The 22,232-nt window shown below is 43.1% G+C and overlaps 2 protein-coding genes across 5 annotated transcripts; one reads left to right on the forward strand and one right to left on the reverse strand.

Moving 5' to 3' along the window:
• Positions 1–812: 812 nt before the first annotated feature.
• Positions 813–6,869, reverse strand: LOC119174951 (dehydrodolichyl diphosphate synthase complex subunit nus1). 2 transcript variants are annotated; one of them, XM_037426094.2, is made up of 5 exons: positions 6,449–6,868; positions 5,567–5,695; positions 3,275–3,439; positions 2,041–2,131; positions 813–1,545 (listed from the first exon to the last, which is right to left on the reverse strand). In XM_037426094.2, the coding sequence occupies exons 1-5, from the start codon at positions 6,768–6,770 to the stop codon at positions 1,455–1,457; spliced, it is 798 nt and encodes a 265-aa protein (XP_037281991.2). In that variant the 5' UTR covers positions 6,771–6,868; the 3' UTR covers positions 813–1,454. The 2 variants fall into 2 exon arrangements, with proteins under 2 accessions (XP_037281991.2, XP_037281992.2); XM_037426095.2 differs by lacking the exon at positions 2,041–2,131 and having other exon boundaries at positions 6,449–6,869.
• A 152-nt stretch (positions 6,870–7,021) lies between these two features.
• On the forward strand, positions 7,022–12,745 carry LOC119174950 (uncharacterized). Of its 3 annotated transcripts, XM_075894905.1 has the most exons (4): positions 7,022–7,252; positions 7,346–7,878; positions 8,826–8,998; positions 9,668–12,745. In XM_075894905.1, the coding sequence occupies exons 2-4, from the start codon at positions 7,516–7,518 to the stop codon at positions 11,670–11,672; spliced, it is 2,541 nt and encodes an 846-aa protein (XP_075751020.1). In that variant the 5' UTR covers positions 7,022–7,252; positions 7,346–7,515; the 3' UTR covers positions 11,673–12,745. The 3 variants fall into 3 exon arrangements, with proteins under 3 accessions (XP_075751020.1, XP_075751019.1, XP_075751021.1); XM_075894904.1 differs by having other exon boundaries at positions 7,022–7,878; XM_075894906.1 differs by lacking the exon at positions 7,022–7,252 and having other exon boundaries at positions 7,745–7,878; positions 8,789–8,998.
• Positions 12,746–22,232: the final 9,487 nt, after the last annotated feature.

Below are 22,232 nucleotides of genomic sequence, written 5' to 3' on the forward strand. Positions count from 1 at the left end.
CAGTGACCTTTTTATTAAGCATCAATTACAAAAATAATAAATATTTACAGCAGCCTTTGCTACTTCTCACATGGGTTATGCTACTTTTCAGAGAGAGTGGGGGGATTTTCGTGATATGGTTATTTGCTCGTTAGCTTGGTGGCATCTGGCAACCCTGCTCGTCTGTGCCCAGTCTTGATTTAGAAGTTATAAAGGTGTGGTGTAACAACCAACTAGGAATAAAGATGGCGTGGAGGGTAATATTCTTCAAAACTGATTGCTGCAACAAAGTTTATGACTAGGCTTGTGCAAATATTCGGGCAGTTATCACTCTCACATCGATTCCCGCGCCCTTTTTTTTTAAGTTTAGAAGCTTGTTATGCTGGGTTATATGCTCGCAAGTATAGCACATTATAAATAAGACATTTTACAGGTTATTAGTACTTGAATTCTACCAAAAGTCAAATCTTACTATATTTAAAGTCGCTTTCACTTTCCTTGAATCAAAAAGAATAACTACAGTTGTGCACGCCTTGTTTCAATTTTAAAAAGATGTTGATCAGGTTTGTTGGGCATTGTCAAATATGCTCATTTTTCTGGTGCCATTACAATATGCTTTATATGCTATTTTAACTCTATTTGAACTGTTTTGAACATAGCACCATTTGCTTTGAACCTAGAATTTACAATTCACACAAGCCTATTTACTATATAGTGAGTGAAAATCCTGATGTTGAAAGGAAATAATATGCAAGCTTACCTGTGTTCGATAATTTGCAGTAAAAAAAATGATGCTGCTATGTTAGCAGCAGCTAATTATTGGGCACAAGTAGTACTGGCAACATGTGGAAAAGATTTATTTACAGCACTTTAACACCATATAACAATAATCATTTCATATTAGTTCCAGCATACCTGTATAGCCCCAAAAAATTGAAGGTAGAACTGAGCTCCCCTTGTGGTCAAACCTTTGTTTCCTGCCTGTGTGAACCTGCATCTGGAAAGCTCGTCCTACGTCAAAAGCAAGGCATTTCGGGCCATGAACAAAAACGAACTTTCACTTCTAGGGAGTGAATGAAGCATCCAAATTATATTTATTTACATTTTTCAGCTGGGCCAAATACTGTGGCCGCCTTGTACTTAACTAGCCCTTGCCCACCGGTATAGCAAGAAATTGTAGATATTCATTACCGGTAAAATCGTTTTACTACCCATGATATCTTGTACGCCTGAAAAGGCTCATCTCACGTCGCGGGTAAGTCTCTTTGGAGGTGAGAGATTGAAAGAGAAAAACCTTCCAAGCAATGAAGAAGCATCCAAATTGATAAAACTTAAGTAATATACACTAAAAGGAAGACTGTGTGTGTTGCTCTTCTACAACAGAGCGTCTCATCACTGGGGCAATGGATTATTGACGATGAGGGGAAGGATAGCCAACTTGGGTGAAAAACAATTGCGCTCCTCTTGTATCACAGTTACTTTCCGAAGCGCTGTTCCCTCTTGTTGTACTTGGCAAGTGCTTCCAAGAACTCCGACAGCCGGAGGTTGGAATGAGTTGGCAGGGTGCTGCAAATAGCGATGCAAAAGATTGTCTCTTTAAGTTTTCCCTCGCCCTCTAGATGCACGATATGAGTTACACATCCGTAAAGAAGCTGCTCAACCTTTTGTAATCTGGACAGCTGAAATTCGAAATGTGTTGTACTATGAATCTACAGTTCCATTTGTTAACCTTGGAGTTGTACTGTATTGGCCATGTGTGCATGCCATATTGGGAAACTTAGCCATGAAGAGCACTGGCACAAGTGGAGGCAAACAAATTTTCCTAGCAAGAACTGTGAACTAGTTCCACATATATTTCCATGTGCTGTAACCTCTGTAGACAATCTTTTAATCGAACTGCACAGCTGCATCGTAAACTTGCTTTTGAGCTACTGCTTGCATACTTCAAATTTCCAAGCCTTTCACCGAGTTTTTCTCAGTCTGTTTATATAATGTCAATATCTGGGAATTAACTTGAATTCATTTGCAATGAAATGTTTGGAACAATGTTGTCCCACTTACACAATCTCTGTAAGTCGAATCTGCCACGGTGGGTAACCCAGCAGGCTGTGTACAACACCAAACCTCAGCAACAATTCTGGGTCAGGAACATCTGACAAAAAAAAAAAGGAAGGTACTTGAAGAAAACTCGGAGCTCCCAAAGTACTTGACATTGTATTCAGTTACTTAATTTCATTATTAGCAGTGTTGCCACTCAAAAAAAAAAAAAGTGCACTCAGTCTGGGTTAGACCGCACATTATTTTGTCAAGCTTATCAAGTCTGTGACCAATACACTTTGCTGCAGCTATAACTGCATTCTCAAAGCATGCAGTTGCATACTGAATAAAAAGACTGGCACCCAGATTATGAACAAGGCTCCCGTACTAGGTGCTGAAACATGAATACATTTTTTATTTTGTGGTTGGCATCTATGAAAGCCTTGATTTCAATCGCACCCTGAAGGATACTTGATTTGAACTATGACTGCAAATGAAGTACGGCACTCACAGGTGTAAGTGCAAGATAAAAACAGTAAAAGAACTTGTGTGAGCAGTGCCCAAAATGACTACGGATGTGTCTACTAAAGGTGTTGGCCCCGATGTAAGTGTTCGAGTTGAAACTGCTCTGATATGACACAAACTAAAAACAATGGAGATGAAACAATGCGCATTATTACTCTGCCTTATGTTTGGATCTGTGAGCACTGTACATGTCAATAATGATGCTTTCTGTTGCCATAAGTTACCCACACTACAAAGCTTTTTTGTTTGTATGTTTCAGACAGCTTCAAACCTGCTAGTAATGTAATGGAAGCCTAGCTTTTAGCCCCATCTCCAGGAAATATTTTAGATTTCAACGATTTAAAGGGCATGACTATTCTATGTGCAGTTAAAAGGCCTTTTTGTGAGACGAAAGCAAAAAATTGACTATGATATGAGAAACGAAGACATTGCCCCATTTCTTTTTTTTTAAATCGCACAAATTTGTTGACTTTATTGCTCACTGTTGAACAACAGTGCATTTTTCACCACTTCCCAATGTTATAAATGCTAAAGTGGCTTTTCTCAATACTGCCTTTTCTCAATTTTGGACAAGCTAAAAGAAATTTGCAAGACTGTCTAGCTCAAAGAGTTTCTGGCCATAGAATTTAGAGCTGGAATAACAGGCATTTGTGTAACATTCGTGCCAGGTCATCTTTAAAGAAGAAAAGTGGCACAGACTCAAAGTTGATATTGCCACAAAGAGCCAACCCACCTCCCAGCTCTCGCTGTATTAAATGAGGAGTAATGTCACTGGGTGCCATCTCTCTCCTCTCCACAGCTTCGCAAAAAGTGCGAGCTATGCTCGCCAGGTGTGGGCGGCCGTCGTCGCTGCTTGCAAGGTGCACATTTATGTGCTGCTTGTAGCCATTCCTTTGACCTGGGAGTGCAAGACAAGATCATCGTTGCTTGGAACATACCTTCTTGAATTTTTGCACTATTCCAAACAAAGTAGAAATACACAGAGAGTGACCAAGAGAGGGAAAAAAAAAAAATGCTCAGGCTGGAGCCAGCACGTCTACAAGGGGATTTTTTTTTATCAGGACATATGTCGATCTTTTGCTTAGCAAGACGATTTGAAACATGCACAAAAAAATGAGGAAGAGTTTTGGTGTGTGTTGACTCCAAAAGGGCACATTGGATCTACTGCTATTTTCTGCAATATGCATTTCTCTTGCATTTCAGAACATTCAACATTAGTTAAACTTCTTTAACATGCCTTTTTTTTGTGCTATAGTCGATGGAAGAGGCATCCAACTACTTTTTGTATTTGCTTTGAAACAATATTTTTTTCCCCCTTTCTGGTTGCCAGTTACCCTGCCTGCAAAGAATGTGCTTTGTGCTGCCAACTAGCATTGTACTTTTAACATTCATGACATTAAATAGGTGCAATATTGCGTGTCAGAATGGTAACAGTCACAACTCTGTTATAGCACCTCTCTGAAGCTTCACTACATAGCCTAGAAGGTTTCACTGCTTAGGGTGCTGATTACAACTTTTTCTGCTGTCATAATTATTTTTTTTGTTTGTGGAAAAGAGGAGAGGTCTGAAGTTGCAAAGCCGTGATATAAATGTGACGCACATTATAGTGGAGGGCTACAAAAATTTCGACCATTTGGTTTTTTAACGTGCACCTAAATCTAAGTATGCAGGCCTCTAGATTTTTCTACTCCATTGAAAATGTGGATGCTATGGCTGAGATTGAATTCAGTAAACTGTGGGTTCGCAGCTGGGCACCATAACCATTTGACTACCGCGGCAGGTTCCTGCCGTCTTTCACACAATCTGATGTTTTGCTTAGTGATTGTTTCGTTTTTTGGAAGGGTTAATTGTCTTCAAAATTTTCTGAGTTGCCTATAACAAGGTAATGACACTTCAGGTTCTGCACATGACTATTTTCAAAACTGAAAGCTCTCATTCATAGAATGCTTCCTCCTTCACTTGCATACACCACTCCACATTTCAGCAAAGGTCCCAACCACTACAAAGGCTTTGCAAAAATTACTGTTACCCCTTATAGAAAGCTCTCTGGTTCACAGAGAGAAAGAGAAGGCAGAAGAGAGATGAATAGAAAGAATAGTTTGCTCAGCTACTCTGTAGTCGTTGAGGCTGCTTGGTTAGAAAATATATTTGCTGGCACTTGTACAGTAACATTTTTTCAGAGCGTGGGTTTGAGATATACAGAAACATGTGAGGTGCTATAAATGACACTACTTGATGCTTTGTGATGTAACTAATTAGCAATGAAGGTGTGATTAACATGCACTCAAGTGAAGAGAGCGAGGATGTATAATTGCAGAAATAGCTGATAGGTTGGCCTTAAGTAGCACAATTACTCAACTGTTGCCACCTAGAAAGTAGTCTCTTTTCTTACTTTAATAGGGTGTATATTTATCTAGCCAGCTATCCATGCACTATGGGGGAATGGGAAAGATATATACACTCTAAAAAAAAAAAAATCCGGACTAAATCTAATCTAAAAAAACTACTCTGCAAAAACTACTGCAACAGTGCTATTTATACATATATCTGATCAAAATCAACCAGCCAATATAAAGACTTGATGGTACTATTTTCATTACAAATATGCAAGCTGCAATGTACACCAGAGATGCACAATTTTTCCACATGCCAATGTAATATTTTCACAAAAGAGAAAAACGAAAAAAAAAACAGCTTGACAACAGAGCTTGTAATGCTCATTCATGAAAATAAAGCAAATGGCCTTAAATGTGCTGACTCAAAAAGTTGTCTTACGATAAATAGCAATATTTACGGTACAAGGATATGAGTGTACTGGGCATTTTAAAGGCTATGTAAGTGGGGCGGGGGCAGAGGATGGCATCACGTCTTTAATTTTAAAGTGCCTAGCATGCACCGAAAATCTTTTTTATTGTTATTTTAGCCAGCACTTGGATGATTTTTTTTTTTCGGCATGCAAATCTGTTTTCGGAGAGTCCATACTGCAACAAATTTAGTATTAAGGAAGGTGTATAAAGAGGCGTACCATTCTTTTGTGGCAATTCCTGGCCCTTTACATGCAGCACGACTTTGCAGCGACTGTCGCATCCAAAGTGTTCGACTTGGCTCCTTGAGATCTCCTTGTAGAGTCTGGCGCAGTTCTCCTTTAATGCTCCTTCACGAACGAAAAAAAAAAAAAAGGAGATATTAAACTGCCTCAAGTTCGCTAAATGTGCAGCCACACTCGGAGTAGCACGATGCTAAACGAAACGCACTTCGGTGGCAGAAACCTAAAGAGCTTCATTGCTGTCGATGCGGAGAGCACAAGTGGAAGAGAAAACAAACAAAAAAAGGTGACGGTAGCAACGATAGAGAAACAACACGTGTACTCGCCAACGCGCCGACTGTAAAATGCCACATGCGCACGGGAAGTAGCCCGTTCGTCAAACATCGGCTTAAGGAAAACAATTGGGGGGGAAACAGCCAAGCGATCACGCGCCTGCCGGTATCAATCGATTCGTGACGCTACGTAATAGTTGTCAATTACGACGGGTAGCACGGCGGTAAGTTCGCTGAATTGATACTTTCGCCGAGAGACTCATACACCGCCGCTTTAGAAGTTCCGGGTCAGGGCACAGCTGCTATCAGAGCTCGAAGCAAAACTGGAAGCCAATGTAACTGCAAATGAAAGTAAACCTGATACTGAGATGCCGTCAACGGCATAACCGGCATCATCACCCTCCATTACCTCCACAACTTGTAGGGACGTAGAACTATAGGGAATGTATAAATGATGCACGATTTTTTGTGTTGTTTCTCATGAAAGTTGCAGGTATAATGTAGTATAAGGAGAACCGGATGTAGCGGATGAGATAGTGGAAAGAAACGGACGCACAAATCCTCTCAGAACGACAGGTGTGTCACTCACCTTCTACATCGTAGAGAGTTACGTGCGGTATTCCGGCAAACAAACACCACACTACGAGATTGGCGGCATCTCGATACGAGATGTCGTGTTCACCGATTAAAACGGCTATGTGCTTGGGAACCTTCAGCAGCAAGTTCATGTCAGGGAGAGCACTCGAGGAGGAGCACACAAGTTTCGCGTCGGAAAACTTTGCATCATGCGCACTTGAGTACTTTAACCGATGAAGTAGCTTGTGTTTCAATGTATAAAATACGTCTAAGGCATATAGACAGGCGTGCAGAAGACACAGTATGAGTTTACACGCGAGGCTAGTAATGAACATTGTTGCAGCAAGCGAAATTTCACCGGCTCATATCAACATAGTTACACGAAAGCGCGAGAGCGGCGAGCGAGGAGGCGTCTGGTGGCGTCGTGTTTGCAGGGCCGCAGAAAATGCGCTGGAACGCAGAAAAATCAGTAACAATTGTGTAATGTAAAAAAGACTTTTCAAATAATTTATCTAAAACGTTGATTAATTTATTTGCTACTGATAAATTGCTCAATAAAAAGTCATAATTAGTTTATGCTCTTGCTGTTAACATTATCCTCTTTGCGTGTACAATGGCGCGAATTGTCTGCTTCGCCAGCGCTTCGCAAGTGGAGGCTAGTGCTCATTTTTATTTGGCCTTAGTCTAATATGCCTTAACTTAACCGGCACAGTGAGGTCGCCTTAAAAGCTTGTCTGTGACGTGTTTTTACTTATTTTGCCTTTGTAATCCTCCGATCGATCCCTGTGACGGCTTTCGCCATGAGACTTGCTGCATGGTTGGTAGCAAGTATCGCTGATCCCATTGCTAGAAAGTTTATTTGAACGTCCCCCCTCCCCCCGTCGCTGCCATCACTTTTTTTTTTTTTAAGTTTCAGCTGGCACTGACTCCACACTCCATGCGCGCATATCGCTGTGGCCAGGTGCGACTGTGATTGTGCTTGTTTGATCACATTTGAGGGCGAGGAACTACAACTGATCCGTCTTCGCTACGCGTGTTGAATACCTGGCGTTGAAAGAAAATACATTTGCCGTTGACTCGATGGAAGATGATGGCGATGCGGACATTTATTCTGGCCTTGGCGAATACTGTTCGGAAAGCACATCCGATGCCCCCGACTCGCACGTGGCGTCTGCTGCCAAATTGGATCTGTTGGACGCATCTGTGCTACCAAAACAACTCTCGCCTGTAAAGAGCGAAAACCGGTTACAAGGAAGCGCCACTGGCACGTATTTCGACCACGCCAGGTCATCTTCCGTGAGTGATGACACTGAAGACAACCCATCGGCTGTAGTTGCCGAGATTGCATCGTTGGTCCCTTCTGGGTCACCAAGTCAGCCTAACCCAGCTCAAAAAGACCACATTACGAAGACTGTCGCTGCACCTCGACCAGCGGCAAGTTTGGTAAGCTCTCCTTGGCACATCTGGTTGGTACAGCCACAATACAAAGTTCCTCTATCAAAAACACCCAGAGTACATTTCAAACCAGAGTCGACAATATAAAACTGCGTAACAGGTACATCAATAAAAATTTCATTATTTGATGCTGTCCAAGGTAGGCAAACATCACCTATTCTAGATACATGCAGATTTACCATACATTTTATGCTTCAGAAGCGTTTTCTGAGCATTCAATATGATTGCCTTGCATTATACCGACATGTTTGAGTCGCACTACTAGTCAACATATTGCAGTCGCTGACAATTGAAGTTAGCTCAGTTAGAGGAGGGTTTCCAGTGAAATGCACTGACAAAGACACAGGAAGAAAGATGATACATTGTTGGAAGTGCTAGCAGCGTGCAGTCTTTCTTACTGTGTCCTTGTCGGTGCATTTCTCTGGAGACACCTCCCAATTTAGTTCAGTCCTTGTGCATGACACAAAGTGTAAGAGATAACAACCTTACATGAAACAGGTTTCAGCCCCCTTAGCAAAACATTGTAAAAATGGTAACAGGGTTGACATATCTGTTTCATCACGCACTTGATATTTCAGTTGCGCTTTCCCATGCCACATCATTCGTGAGAGAATTGGGAGCTTATTGCTGTGTTCGAACATGCTCAAGCTAAGAAATGCTATTCAACTGCACACCCAACTTGAAGCAACTCTGGACATTCTCTCTCTGCTGATGTCTAGCTGTTTTATACTAGTTTGCATCCAGTAATGCACACTAGATAAACACCGTAAAAACATCTTTATTTTCAGCCTGCCCTCTATCTCAGAATTATAGGTGTATTTGGGCAGCAATGCTCTCGTTAACTGTAACTGCGACCTAGTTGATGCTCACAACTGTTTTCTTTTTGTTGTTGTTTCAGTGGTTTGAGTGGCTGGCTTCCTGCCTTTCAATTACAGGTTGCACATAATGTCAAGCCCGATGCTTCTGCAGCGTCGGCTGGTGTACAAAGAACTATGGCTGCTTTGAAAAGAGAGAATGAGGTGCTGAGGCATAATATTTCTGTCCTGTTTAGGACAGCAAAACACCTTATGGACTCAAAGGACAAAGAAATTGTAAATTTGAAACGAAGGTAGGTACATGTCTTAGCAAAAATTTGTTTGTACTCTATTACAACATTTAATAGTTTAGCTTGCTTATATTTCTGTCATATACATTTGTGCCATTTTTGTTTGGCACTGTGTCTTTTTATTATTGAAGTGTTTGTTTTGTACTACAGAATGAATAGAGTACGTTACCATTGAGCAATTTATTTGGACATTTTTTTCTACATCACCTGAGATGACTGATCTTTCTTGCGGTTGCCTTTTTAGGAAACCCTGCTTTAAAAAAAAAAGAAGAAAAAACATTAATCCTTCGTTCAATAATATTGCTTCTATGTTTCAGTGTGTATATTCTTGTTGCTCCTTTTGCAATGCGGAGAGCATCTCTTCTTTGTTGATACAATTGTTATTGGCAGGGAGTTCATTGATGGTTTAGACCGTTTAAGCATATGAACGAAGAAATCTTCAAGTGGCTGTGGTACATATTTTGCAGATTGCATTGCAGTTTACTGAGTGCCTTGAAGTGACAGGTGTATTGCTCAATCAAAAACAGAACAGCGATAATGCAGCCTCCTGTAATGCCTTTTCTTACAAACTTGTTGCAAGACTTGACTGCTTGTGATGAACATCCTTGCTGTGTCAGTCAGTATTTTCACATCATTGTTGGTGTCACGAATGTAATATGTTTGTCCTTGCAGGTTAGACAACCTTGTGTTTAAAAGGAACCAAAGGCCTCAAAACTCACCACATGCTGCTGCAAGCAAAGGTTCACAACAGCAGTACAATTCATCAGCAGCCATGAGTGCACAAAGCACTTACGATTATACTCCTCAACACTCTTCCTGTGGTCCAAACCAGCCATTACAAAACTCACCGCTTGATACTAAAGCCGCGAGAGATACACGACATCGTTATCAAGTGCGAAGTGAACCATCACGGGACTTGCCTAGAACACCCACTGCAGAAACCTCCCGTAACTCTCCCTTTCAAGAGCGCACTCGTCGTCCACAGCCAACAACGCCAACTAAAGCAAAGGCTGATATGTCCGTGGACTTGCAGCGACTTTATCAGTACAACAGCGTAAGGCCTCGGGACAGGACTGAGTTCAGCAGGGTTCCTGCATTGGCAGTCACACCAAAGAAAAATGAAAGTGTTTCAAAAAGAGGAGTGGTCACCCCGACAAAGTCTGCAGCACAAATGAATGCAAGAAGGCTAGTCAAAAATAGCATTAGGAATGTAATCGGCTCTCCTTCCAAGCGACCAAGAAGGCTTGAAGCATACAGTAGGACTGGTTTCTCACCATTGAAAAAGAGAAGAGCGTCTGAGCGAACTGCATTTACTGAAAGGCCTGCTAGGGCAGCACAACACAATGAAAGAAGGGATGCTTTGAGATCAGACATGCCACTGGAGCACTGGGAGTGGGAGCCACGTGTGAAAGAGCCAAGGACACCACCATACACAGGCAGCAACGTTTATGAAAAACTGTGCAATCCGCATCAAGGCTGGCCTGAAGAGTCTGTTGATAAGCATTATGATTCTCCCCAACTCAGCCATAAAAATGAACCTAAGGGACCGCGAACATCACCTCTAGATGAAACAGAACTAGAGGCTGGAGAGATCCCTGATACTCCGCCAAAAGCAAGGAAGGTTGTTAAAGGACCACGCACACCACCTGAGGAATATCCAGGGGATAGCACTCTCGAGAGAACACCACCTCTTGAGGGTGAAGTAGCCACTCAAAGGAGACAAACCAAAGCTGAAAATGAGCGAACAGAATCGCCTGCAATGAAGTCTGATGTTGCTAAGATTAGCGGGCCACCCAAGAATGTGGTGCCTGTAAGGCACCCTGGTGGTAGATTATCATCACCATTCAGCGAGACTACGGTTGGGTTGAGCAAACGTTTGGAACAACTCCAACCTAGGGAACGTTTGGGAATCAAGTGCAGGAAATCTCCCAGTGGACCAGGGTGCAGCAAGCGAGCGCTTGAGAGCAGAACTACTGTAGACAAGCCTCTTAAACATAGCTCTCCTGGACATGGCCTAGCAGTTGAAAACAGGAGATATCGTAGTCCGAGAGATTTTGGCCACCTGCCTGCAAAACGGCGTAGATCTCGTTCTCGGTCGCTCTCGACCTCACCTCCGCCTCGGCCGCACTCTCCAAGGCCACACTCTCAGTCTCACAGGATGCATGACCACCTTGGGCATCACATTGAAAGATACAGAATTCCGAGCCATCATCGCCGTAGCCCCGAGCATAGAAGTACGCATCACCGCTTGCGAGAGCGTTATTCTCCAGTGCTTCGACGGCATTATAGAACTGATAGGCATTCGCCATCTCCACCTCGGCTCGGAAAGACATCTCGAAGACAGCCTTCACCTGGTAGGAGACCAAAGAGTCCTTTGGTCCGAAATACAACCACCAAAGAAGCACTGCTGAAGCAACCGGCTAAGAAGCCACTTAAAAAGATATCAGCTAAACCTGGTAGCACTGTGTTGGTGCAAGAGAATGAGAATGCTTGTGGTGGGTGCCAGCAGCCACAAGTCCCGAGATCGCTTGATGAGAACAAAGTTTCGTGTTCGCTAGCAAGTGAAACACCAAGGACAGATGGTGGTGTTGATGTTAGCAAGGGGACTAAAGAGCTGGGTGAAGTGGCAGCTGTGAGTGATTGTGCTGATGGCTTAGAAAAGCACACTGTCGTATAGCTATCTCTCCTGTCCTAATTGAAGGAAATGATCTTGCTGATATAAACTTGCGTATCTTAGACCAAGCCATAACTTTGCTGGTTCACTAAAGGGTTGTGCAGAGTGTGAATGCAAACAGTATTTCACAGTCGTTCAAGGAAGTTTTTGTTCAGGCGCTGTTGATTTTTGTAATGCACAGTTTCCCATGTAATAGAGCCCTTTTACAATGTTTTTTGTTATGCAAAAAAGATCATGGAATACTCCCTCAAACGTACTATAATGAAGCAGACAAAATGGGAGATATTCACATGTATATGTATATAAATAAACAAATTAATAATAAGATGCACTGCCATTGCTTAAATAATGAAGACTGGGCAGCGCTGCAGCACAACGAGTCTTCTGATTGGAAGGCCAGGGCAATATTGCTTATAGTGTTTGTTTCGAAGGTCGAGAGTTCTGAATGAACAGCGAGGATTGGAAATGATGTCATGGCCCGAAATATCTGTGCTTGTGCTATCGAAAAGATCATTGCAGTCTTTATTCGATGTTATCTGCTGAAAATGTGTTCTGGTGCACTGGATATGCGACATGGTGTTGTTGCCTGGTTGTCTATTGCAATTCGAACACAGCTCAATTATTCACTTCTTGAAGTGTGGAAAATAGCTCAAAAAAACAATAACAAATGAAATTGCCACATCACTTATCTTTGCTCCCTCACTGGTGAATTTTACAGCTCTCAACAGCATTCCTATTTCAGTGGTGTAGTTGCTTTCCCTCACAGCTATCGCGAACATTTAGAAGAAGAAGAAAGCAGGGTTCAAGCCAGATTTGAACCCCAAGCCTTCTGAGTCGCAAGCTGTTTACCATATAGTGACGCCAGTCCTTGAATCTTTTTTTTTGGAAAAAGAGCCTGCACAAGCAAGCATTTAGTCCGGTGTAAAATCATGTTCATAAATGTATTGTGTGGCCGCATCGCAACAAGTGTTGCACTATGTCAATTGCGAATGAGTGGGTAGTTTACACAAGTACTGACACAAATTTTAATAATTTTTTACAATGTTGCTTTGAATAAAAGTACTGGTTTCAAGAAATTTGTAACGAGTATTGTGGTGCTTGGGAATGCCCTAAATATATTTTTATTAGTGCTACTTGAAAAAAAAGTAATAAATTAAAACTTTCGATTTTATATCAAGGGGCTGGCTTTTCAGTGACGTGTCATAGCAATGTGACGTCATGAGAAGACTTCAGCTGGCAACGTACTAGCGACAAATCTGTCATCTGTTCGTGGTGCAGGTAAACAGCTATGTGTAAATTGTCATGCAGTTGTTACCCTGACAATAATTTTTGCTATTTATGTCGCTTTGAGGACGCAGAGTTCGCAAACTTGGGAACTGTGATGACTTGTCTGGATAATGTCCATTGCAGAGGAGCTAGCTTGGAAACTTTAAGATCAAAATAAAATGTGTTATACGTGTTTTCTCACTCCCGTGTGTGGAGAGCATTGACATTGCGTAACAAGGAAACAAAAAAAAAATGTCCTTTTTGCGGTGTTTTCAAATCATGTCAGTACGCCTTCCAACCCGTTACAAATGGATCAACAATATTCAGCATCCTATTCTTCATTTGCTACAGCAATAATAATTTGTAAAGCTGTGCTGGTACACATTTTGCCTTCAGAATGTGCAGTGTGTTTCGCTACTTCATAAAATGGGATGATTTATTCTCTAGCCGGTAACTCAAAGCTGTTCTTGCGGGCACCTTGAGAGAGCTTACAGCTGGCTGCATGAAGACGCTGCTTGTTCTGTGCTGACATGCTGTTTTTCATTCTATATTTCTTTAACAGCGGAGCTGTTTAAGCCCGAAATTAGGCTGTGTATAGTGAACAAAAGCCATCATCATCATGATCAACCTCTACCTTTAGCACGTAGCTTGGCCTCGGCACTTGGCGTTTCTTCTCGATCTTCCTTGCCCCCAGAACACGTGGGCCTACTTATCTGGTGTGGGAGGCAATAACTATGGTGGGCGATAAAACAAGTACAGAGAGAGTAAAGAAAGAAAGGCAACACAAAATGTTTGAAAAATCAGAGCAAGACATCAAGAGAAAGAAAGTAAACTGTTGCAACGTATAGTATATTACAGCAAGGAGGTGCAAAATAGAAGTGAGGGTGAGGAGGGCAAAGCGTGAAAGAGCATAGCTACACACCCACATATAGACTGAGATAAGACACACGTCGAAAAACGTAATGGTTTCCTACCGTTTTGGCTGTGAGGCTTGCCTTTATCAGAATTTTGACGAAGGCTCGTCCCACGGCCAAAACTGTAAGAAACCGTCTTGTTTTACGACGTGTCTTCTTTTTAGTTATATTATTTACCAGCGTCCAAGAAGTTATGTCCCACCTTTTTTTATCTCTCTCTCTCTCTCTCTCTCTCTCTCTCTCTCTCTATATATATATATATATATATATATATATATATATATATATATATATATATATATATATATATATATATATATATATATATATATATATATATATATATGTGTGTGTGTGTGTGTGTGTGTGTATATGTGTGTGTGTAAGGAAAGAAGTGTATACTTAAGGGCTTGTTTTTTCGTGTTTCACACAATAATAATGAGATCTAACCGACAATAATGCCAATGAAAATATGAGGGAAGTTATTAGATCGAGTTTTAATATAAGTGCTAAGAAAGAAAAATGGGTGAACTTTCCGTGGGCAGAAACCGAACCTCCACATTTGCATTACAGTTCGGTCTAATAACTTCCCCTATACTTTCCTTGGCATCATTGCTTGTTACATCTCATTAATATTGTGTGAAACACGGAAAAACGAGCCCTAAGGTATAGAATTCTTTCCTGAATTCATTAACGAGGGTCTCGTACTGGCAGACTTCGTGCCTTTAGGTTGTATACGAGGGACTATTGGTCAGCTGCCAGTTCATAAGCTCACGTGCTACGTGACGCCAAACAGGCTCATAAAGAGTGTGCCACACTCGGCGCCATGGCTAGTGGTGGCGCTGACTGACACTCTCACGTTGAATTCATATATATATACTCTATAATGTGGCTGGGGGGATTGCCGCCAATGTAGGTCAGTCGCAGGTTCTGTTCTTTCTTCACATTTACATCAGTACAATTCGATCTAATTACGTCCTCTATACTTTCCTTGGCATTATTGTCTGTTGGATCTCACTATATATATATATATATATATATATATATATATATATATATATATATATATATATATATATATATATATATATATATATATATATAAAGAAGGGATGGAAGGGAAACGTCACTTACTCTAAAATTCCGCAAAATATTACAAGACCACTCAATTCCTGGCCAATACCCCACAGTGGGTTTGAACCACAAGAGGAGGTAAACAGGAACAACTCTGTTGTCTGTCTACTCAGTCATCGCACAACTGGTGCGTAGCTGCCCCAATTATCTGCGCTATTTTGTACTGCAATAAAGTTCTACTGTACTGAATGAGAACTCGTGTACTACAACTAAGCTCTTGAACGAAAAAAAAATTGTCATGAAACAATGTTTAACATGCTGCACAAAAGCATATAATATCATATATTGTCGAATCAGTTAATTACATAAACTTACATGTTTATAGAAAATGTTTTAGTGGGTAGCTTGCAAAGCAAGATAGCTGTCTCCTTTCTGTGATTGCAACCAAAGTTTGGCTGGCTCGCATCCCAGGAGGTGCATTCTGTTGAGCGTAAGCCTCAAGGTGGATCAAGCGCAGTGTCATATAGCTGTATTTTGCATAAATATTTATCTGGTCATTATGACCACTCTCCCTCAGCCACGACACCAAACTCGTAGCGCGCATGCTTAAAAAAGCGTCCTTCTCCGCACAAACACGCTTGATGCGGGAAAGCAACCTTGCCCGAGCGCTCTTCGCGAATTGCGTATAAACGTGGCAGTTGATGCCAACATTAATGTTGGTTGGAATAGACCCCGTGGGCCATTGGCAAGTACCACTTGTGCCGCATATTTGCTAATAATACCATTAGTTATCGGGGTTTCGCGTCTCCAAAGCCACGGTGTATAGTGTTATCGTACTGGAGGGCTCCGGAAATTTCGACCACCTGGGGTTCTTAAACGTGCACCTAAATCCTACCACACGGGCCTCAAGTATTTCCGCCTCCATCGAAAATGCAGTCGCCGCAGCCGAGATTCAATCATGTCAGTAGTGAAGCACCACAGACATTAAACCATCGCGGTGGCCGTCGCAAGCTTCAGAGTCACTATAGATGTAACTGCTACCGTCTGTGAACCGCGTATAGCAAGCAGATCGTGAGATGCGTGTTGCTTATTTTCAACACTGCATACACCAAAAACCCGCTGGTAGATTCCCTCTTCGCGCAATTTCCCGGCGCTTGAGTCCGCAACATCGTTGTCCCGCGCCATGGGGGGCGGGGGAGTGGTTTTTTTTTTTTTTTGTAGTGAACTCTGGTGGTACGTTTTCCCCGTGTTTGTGTGTGGTGTGTGTTTCATAAACTTCTAAAAGAGGGTTTGCACACAATGCTTTGTGTGTTTGTAAAAAAGAAAAAAGCCGTCCCAGAGTAATGCTGGTAGCGTACCCGCATAGATAAGAGACTTCTCGTGGATGCATTCCGTATAGTTAAAAGTCCACCACTTTCCCACTAATGAATTCGTGCGTCTTGCGCGGGCGCGATAACAGAATTACAATCACCGCTTTCAATATCGGTCACACATACAAGAAAAGTATATCAGATGTATAAAAATCGCCGTGGCTGTTTCTATTGACAGCTTCCACGCAGATTGCTTTGCAACATATAGCGATTTGTGTGTGTGTGTGTGTGTGTGTGTGTGTGTGTGTGTGTGTGTGTGTGTGTGTGTGTGTGTGTGTGTGTGTGTGTGTGTGTGTGTGTGTGTGTGTGTGTGTGTCGCCGTTGCAACTGTAAGATGACCGCCAGCGTGAACACGGTGAAATGCTACGTGAGAAATACAAATTGTGTCAAGTAAGGAAAAAATTAACAATAATATAATATAACGTTCCAAAACCACGATGTCGTTGTGAGAGACGCTATAGTGGAAGGCTTCGGAAATTTTGACCACCTTCGCACTTGTGAAGGCATGCATCTCCGTTGTTGCACCAGCATTCATCTATAAGAAATCGCGATTTATTGACTGCGCAAAAGTCAGGTGTTTGCCAAAGGCGGCTGTTCAATGTCCCGTTAAACAGCGAGATGTACTTTAACAGGAAATCAACACATCATTACTGCACGGGCTGCTTCTGTAGAATGCTTTCGTCTAGTGACCAAGGAAATTAGACAGGTCATTCGCCAGCTATAAATTTTTCGCCAATGTGATACTACCTGTGAGCGAAATTCAAGCCATTTAAACTGAAATCGCAGTCAGTGACCATGTGCTTCGTGCACATTCTGCCGACTCAATGATTCACAATTTCGGATCATCATTGCCTAACAGCGTTGCGGTCCCCTTTCAATATCTCGCGCTGCTCCAAGAGAAACTGGTTTGCGTAAAAAGAAAAAAAAAGGAGAGAGAGAGGGAGAAAAGACAGCAAAACAGAAAGAACAGGGGCAGGCGCAAACGTTAAGTTCGGTTGAAAGTTTGCGCCTGGTCCTGTTTGTTCTGTGTCCCCGCATTTTTTTTTTTTTGCGCATGCCATGTTTACTCTGAAGGATGAATAATCTCGCCCAGCTACAAGTTTTATTGTATACTTCACTGCTCCTTGTCACTTGGCAAACAAAACGCGTTTTGTTGTTGTTGTTGTTGTTGTTGTTATTTTCTTGAAAACAGAACTACCCACCGGCACTAAGATGTGTTCGGCATCATCTTCCCACACTAATAATGCAGATGTGTCGATAAACAGCGTAGCAGATGCACGATAAGCACCACAAAAATCACCTCATGTCGCACCGCGCAAGCTTTTCGGCATGCAAAGGACGCCCTATATTGCACACTGGCGCCGCTTTGCGGCAGCTTTGGGCTGCTTATGAAGCTGCCCCATATTGTGAGGGCAAACTTTCGCGATCATAAGAAGCATTGAATGACTCGAGTACTGCTCAGAACCCAAATTCAGGACTGTGGCCGGCATTTAATTGACATTCAATAATGAGAAAGATGCTTGTTCTGTGGAATTGCAAAGTGACCGTCTGAAATAGCGCTTCCATTTAGATAAAGGAACAGGGGGTCAGAGAATAAAATGAGACGAGTTATTTCGAACAACTTCTTAGGCAGAGATTGTTGTACATGCAAAGATACTACACCGAAGCAGCGTGTTTAAGCTTTCGTCGTATAGGCGCAGGCTTAGAACATGATTAACAAATTGAGGATGGATTGGCGGAAAAGGCTGACGTAAATATCTAAGCATATGGTTTGCAATACTAATAATGTATGCAATGTTTATATACTGTTGAGGTTACATTACAGGATATATAAACACCCAAATATTCATACCAGTTAAGATACTGGTTTTAATGAAACGTGGTTCAAAAGGCGAATAGGCTATACTCACTGGGCGTAACCTCCTAGGTTTTAAAAAGGTTTAGTGAGCGTTGGGCCGCAGTGCCATGAATACAGTGAACTAGTGTATACCATGAACTCGAGGTGGTTAAAGGTGGGAAGTAGACCCAAAGCGCAGGCCGTAAGAAAGTGTGCGTGTGCCATCTCTCGTTTAGTCCGTGGAATGTCCGCTGGATGGCGGTGCTTCTATATGGGGAATACATGATGAAAAGATGCGAGATGGTGGTATATGGAGTGTTGAATAGGTGGACGAACGGACACACAGACAGATGCATGGACGTACGCACGGATGGCTGCCCGGACGCATGGACGGACGCAGGAGCGGATGCGTGGACGAAAGCAGGGACGAACGCACAGATGAAAGTGCGGGCGCACGAACAGACGCACGCACGGACGGGCGGATGGACGCACGGGCGGCCCCACAGACGCACGCATGGACGAATGGAAGCAAGAACGAATGAACGGACGGATGCTTCGCCCCACTATCCATCATTCACTCCATAAATATGCTGCCCCCTTTTTTTTTTCATCCCTTGTGTTGACGGCCCTGATGCGGGACACCATGGGCGTGTACACGGAGGGGGGGGGGGGGCGCACTCATAGTTTCCCAAGAGAGAGAGGGAGCAAAACCCTGAAGCGGGACCCTGCACAAGCTTATGCTACGGTTGTTTACTGAGTTTGATGAGGGCTGTAAGGCTGCAACCTGGTGTGTTATATTCATTTTGTTTTTTCTGCTTTGAACGATTTCTTTTGTGTGGAACATTGCAATTTAGGTACCGCAGTTCTTTCACGTTATCATTTTTACTGGCTGTCGGAAGTGGACCCAACAGTGAAGGAATAAAGTTCAAGTTGATCTGTCTACTTAGTCATAATTAGTACCTACTAAATAACATTTAACGATAACGCACTGTTCATGTTGAATGAAGCGACCAGCTTGATGCATAATAAGATTTATATACAGTAATTCTATCATAATTCAAGTACTTCGAATAAAGCTATTTTTACGGGGACAGTAACATGAAGGTGGCCTCACTGTTGAGGCACCACGCGACGAGGTTCTTGCTCTCTCATTCTCACGCCGGCTGGACCTCTGGGCATGCGCTTGAGCGGAAGCGAAAGGCCGAATCCTGTCATCCAGTTGGCAGAGCTACGCAGCATGCAGGCTGTGAAATCTCAAGCAAAGGCAAAGTTGCCTGCTGAAACATCAGGAGAAAGGGGGGCCAGATTAGCACATTGCAGAGAAGGTTATAAAGCACGGAAGTGCGCCTATGAACACCATTGCAGCCGCTGCCATCGGTAATCAAGACCAACAACTACAAGCAGAAGGCTCACTTTATTAAAACGCTGTGCGTTTGTTCCTTGAAAAACGAAGCCAAACAAACGTTTCACTCGTAACAGCTTGGCTTACAAGAGTTCAATCACATCCTTCTATTCCTTTACTTAGAACCAGTTTGTTCGAACAAAGTCATTTGTGGTCGCCTTTGAGCTAGATCTGAGTGATGGAGCAGTAGCTCAGCTGCTGATTCGAAGGCCGTGGGTTTGATTCCTGCCGTCGCAGTCACATTTGATGGAGGTGAAATAATAGAAGCCTGTGTACTGTGCAATGTCAGTGCATGTTAAATAACTCCAGAAGGTCCAAGTTTCCAGAGCCCTCCACTACGGCGTCTCTCGTAATCATATCGTTGTTGTGGCACTCAATATCTCAGATATTTGATTATTACCTCAATGTCGGGGCAATGCCATCGCTGGGAAGATCTATTCCTGGTTAAGTTGTTACGACAAAGTGATGCGTTGCGATGCTTTGCACGGCGTTGGCACGGCAAACTCTGAGTCATTCGCGCATCACATGTATGCACTGTGCGCGTATGCGTGCTCATTTCCAGCTCGGCTCAAGCGCTTACGCCTTCCACTTCTCGTGCGAACTTGATCGTTCTGCCTGCTGAGGCTTGTCCCACAATCTCTCTAACTTTTTTTTAATACCTCGGCAGTAGCTGCCCCAGCTCAGAGTGCTATGTTCACCGACTGCTTATTTTCAAAACTCATCTGTAGAGTGCGCAGAAAGCGAGTGTTTTGCGCCAGCACATCAATTTCTTTTTTTTTTCTGCGCGTACTTTTCGGCTAATTTACTTCGAGCGGTCTGAAGAAAGCGAATAAGCAGGCAGGATGGCCGACAATCTAGTCAAAATCTGTGCAGCGTTGTAGAAACTGCAAGCTGGAACGGTCACTGTAAGTATATACCGCGCAACGAGACACTGCTTCTGGTTTAATAGTCCTTATATGACGGGTACGTAATAATATTATATGGTGATTCTCCACAGTTGTAGTAAGCTTCTTGGTGTACACCTGTCATGCGACATAGCAGCGTCGTATGCAAGCTCTGTTGCTGGCACCGACGACGTCCGCGCTATTGTTTAGGCTTATATAAATCGTCCGTCAATAACTATACGGTAGAGGGGAGCGGGGGGGGGGGGGCTGTAACCAAGACACGATCTTAATGTAACGTGTCGGTCATAATTCGTATGCTGATGCATGACTTGGTACAAGTGAAAGATCAGCTGAATGAACTTTCCTGTGCTGACAGTGACTATTAGTGACAGCGGAAATTTTGAAAGATGGCTGAAATGTCGTACGAATGACGTCAGAAATAGGGACGTTGTTTCCAACGCCCGCGTGGAACAGGGGGCCACTTCTAATCATAACGTTCACCAGGGCCAAGGCAAGCGTAACCACAAGGAAACTGGTGATCCTGTCATTATCGAGAATCACTTCTTAGTAAGACTCCGAAAAAAAAAAAAAAACGCTGAACAGGAATGATAGCAATCTTTCACCAGCGTACAAAAGGTGTCTCCGCACGCGTATACTAAAACGGACGTAATCTCGCCTCGTCCAGCCACTTTTACGCGAAAAAGATTACGTATGGAAGCCGAAGTGTCTTGCAGTTCTTAAATCTTTCAATTCGGTGCTTTTTCACTTTCGTTTCATTTCTTTTACCGCGTGCTGTGTTCGTTGTTACTGTTGGAAAAGGCTGCAACTAATACGTTGCTGCACGGTTCTCGTAGAGCACGAACGACTCAACACTGCCGCCTTATGGAAGAGATCAGTGGGAAGAGGAAAGCCGAGAAGATGTGGGGCTTCCGTCTACTCTCCGCCACTGGGTGTGTATGACTTCTACGGTTTCGTCGTTCGTCTTTTATTTGTTCCTATGTTTTCGTGATGCGATTCTTTATCTCACCCTCCGCTGCGAGCGACGACTCCAACCTTTGGTTTATTTTGTGGCGCCAATCCAGCGACGGGCGCAGAAGGGGTTCGCGTGATAGAGGCTTCTCTCAACAAGAGCGGCAGTGTTTGCGATGCGACGGTGCAGTTGGCGCTTTCCGTTCCCCGCCATCAAGTGCGCGTCCTACACGAGTGAAATTTCATCGCTATTCAAAGCAGCGCGCCGCCACCCACACCGCCCTTCTCCTCTTTTTTGTTGTTACGTTTTTTTATTTAAGTCCGGAGTGCTTCTTCTAGAGCTATGCAAATTGCTATCGATGTGTCTAGCATTCGCAGTTTCAAGCTCACGCCATATGGGAGCTCTCGTCGTTTCCATGTTCGCTTCTTTTCGTCATTGCAGTCTTAACGACTATTAAAAGAATTGCACACCGATGCTTCAGAATGAGGTTGACGAAAAATATATATTCACAGCCAGGCAACTAGCGCTGTGAGGGGACCATGTTGGCCCAAGATTTGTTGGAACACACATTGGTCTCATGCGGCTTTACGAATGAGTCAGGTCTCTCTGATCGCTCAACGCGGGCGCCTTTATGCTTGATCTTTGGTTGTGCCTACCGAAAAAAGAAAAATATTGCGCAATGTTATGCTAGCATTTTGGTGGATACATAGGCGTGCGCTCCGGGGGGGGGGGGGGAGGCGGTCGCCTTTCTAAGTGATCAAAGAGGGGGGGGGGGGGAATACAGCCCCACAGATTGACATAATATGGAGGAGCGGCGCTGGGACAAACCATCCCCTCGCCCCCCCC

This window comes from Rhipicephalus microplus, chromosome 5, assembly GCF_043290135.1.
Source record: "Rhipicephalus microplus isolate Deutch F79 chromosome 5, USDA_Rmic, whole genome shotgun sequence".
Classification (NCBI taxonomy): domain Eukaryota; kingdom Metazoa; phylum Arthropoda; class Arachnida; order Ixodida; family Ixodidae; genus Rhipicephalus; species Rhipicephalus microplus.

Coding starts and splice junctions, on each gene's coding strand:
- LOC119174951 (XM_037426094.2), bottom strand. CDS start 6,770: ATGTTCATTACTAGCCTCGCGTGTAAACTCATACTGTGTCTTCTGCAC. Junction 3,440..5,566: donor GGAATTGCCACAAAAGAATG/GTACGCCTCTTT, acceptor TTGCACTCCCAG/GTCAAAGGAATGGCTACAAG. Junction 2,132..3,274: donor AATACAGCGAGAGCTGGGAG/GTGGGTTGGCTC, acceptor TTTTTTTGTCAG/ATGTTCCTGACCCAGAATTG.
- LOC119174950 (XM_075894904.1), top strand. CDS start 7,516: ATGGAAGATGATGGCGATGCGGACATTTATTCTGGCCTTGGCGAATAC. Junction 7,879..8,825: donor CTCGACCAGCGGCAAGTTTG/GTAAGCTCTCCT, acceptor TTTCAATTACAG/GTTGCACATAATGTCAAGCC. Junction 8,999..9,667: donor ATTGTAAATTTGAAACGAAG/GTAGGTACATGT, acceptor TTGTCCTTGCAG/GTTAGACAACCTTGTGTTTA.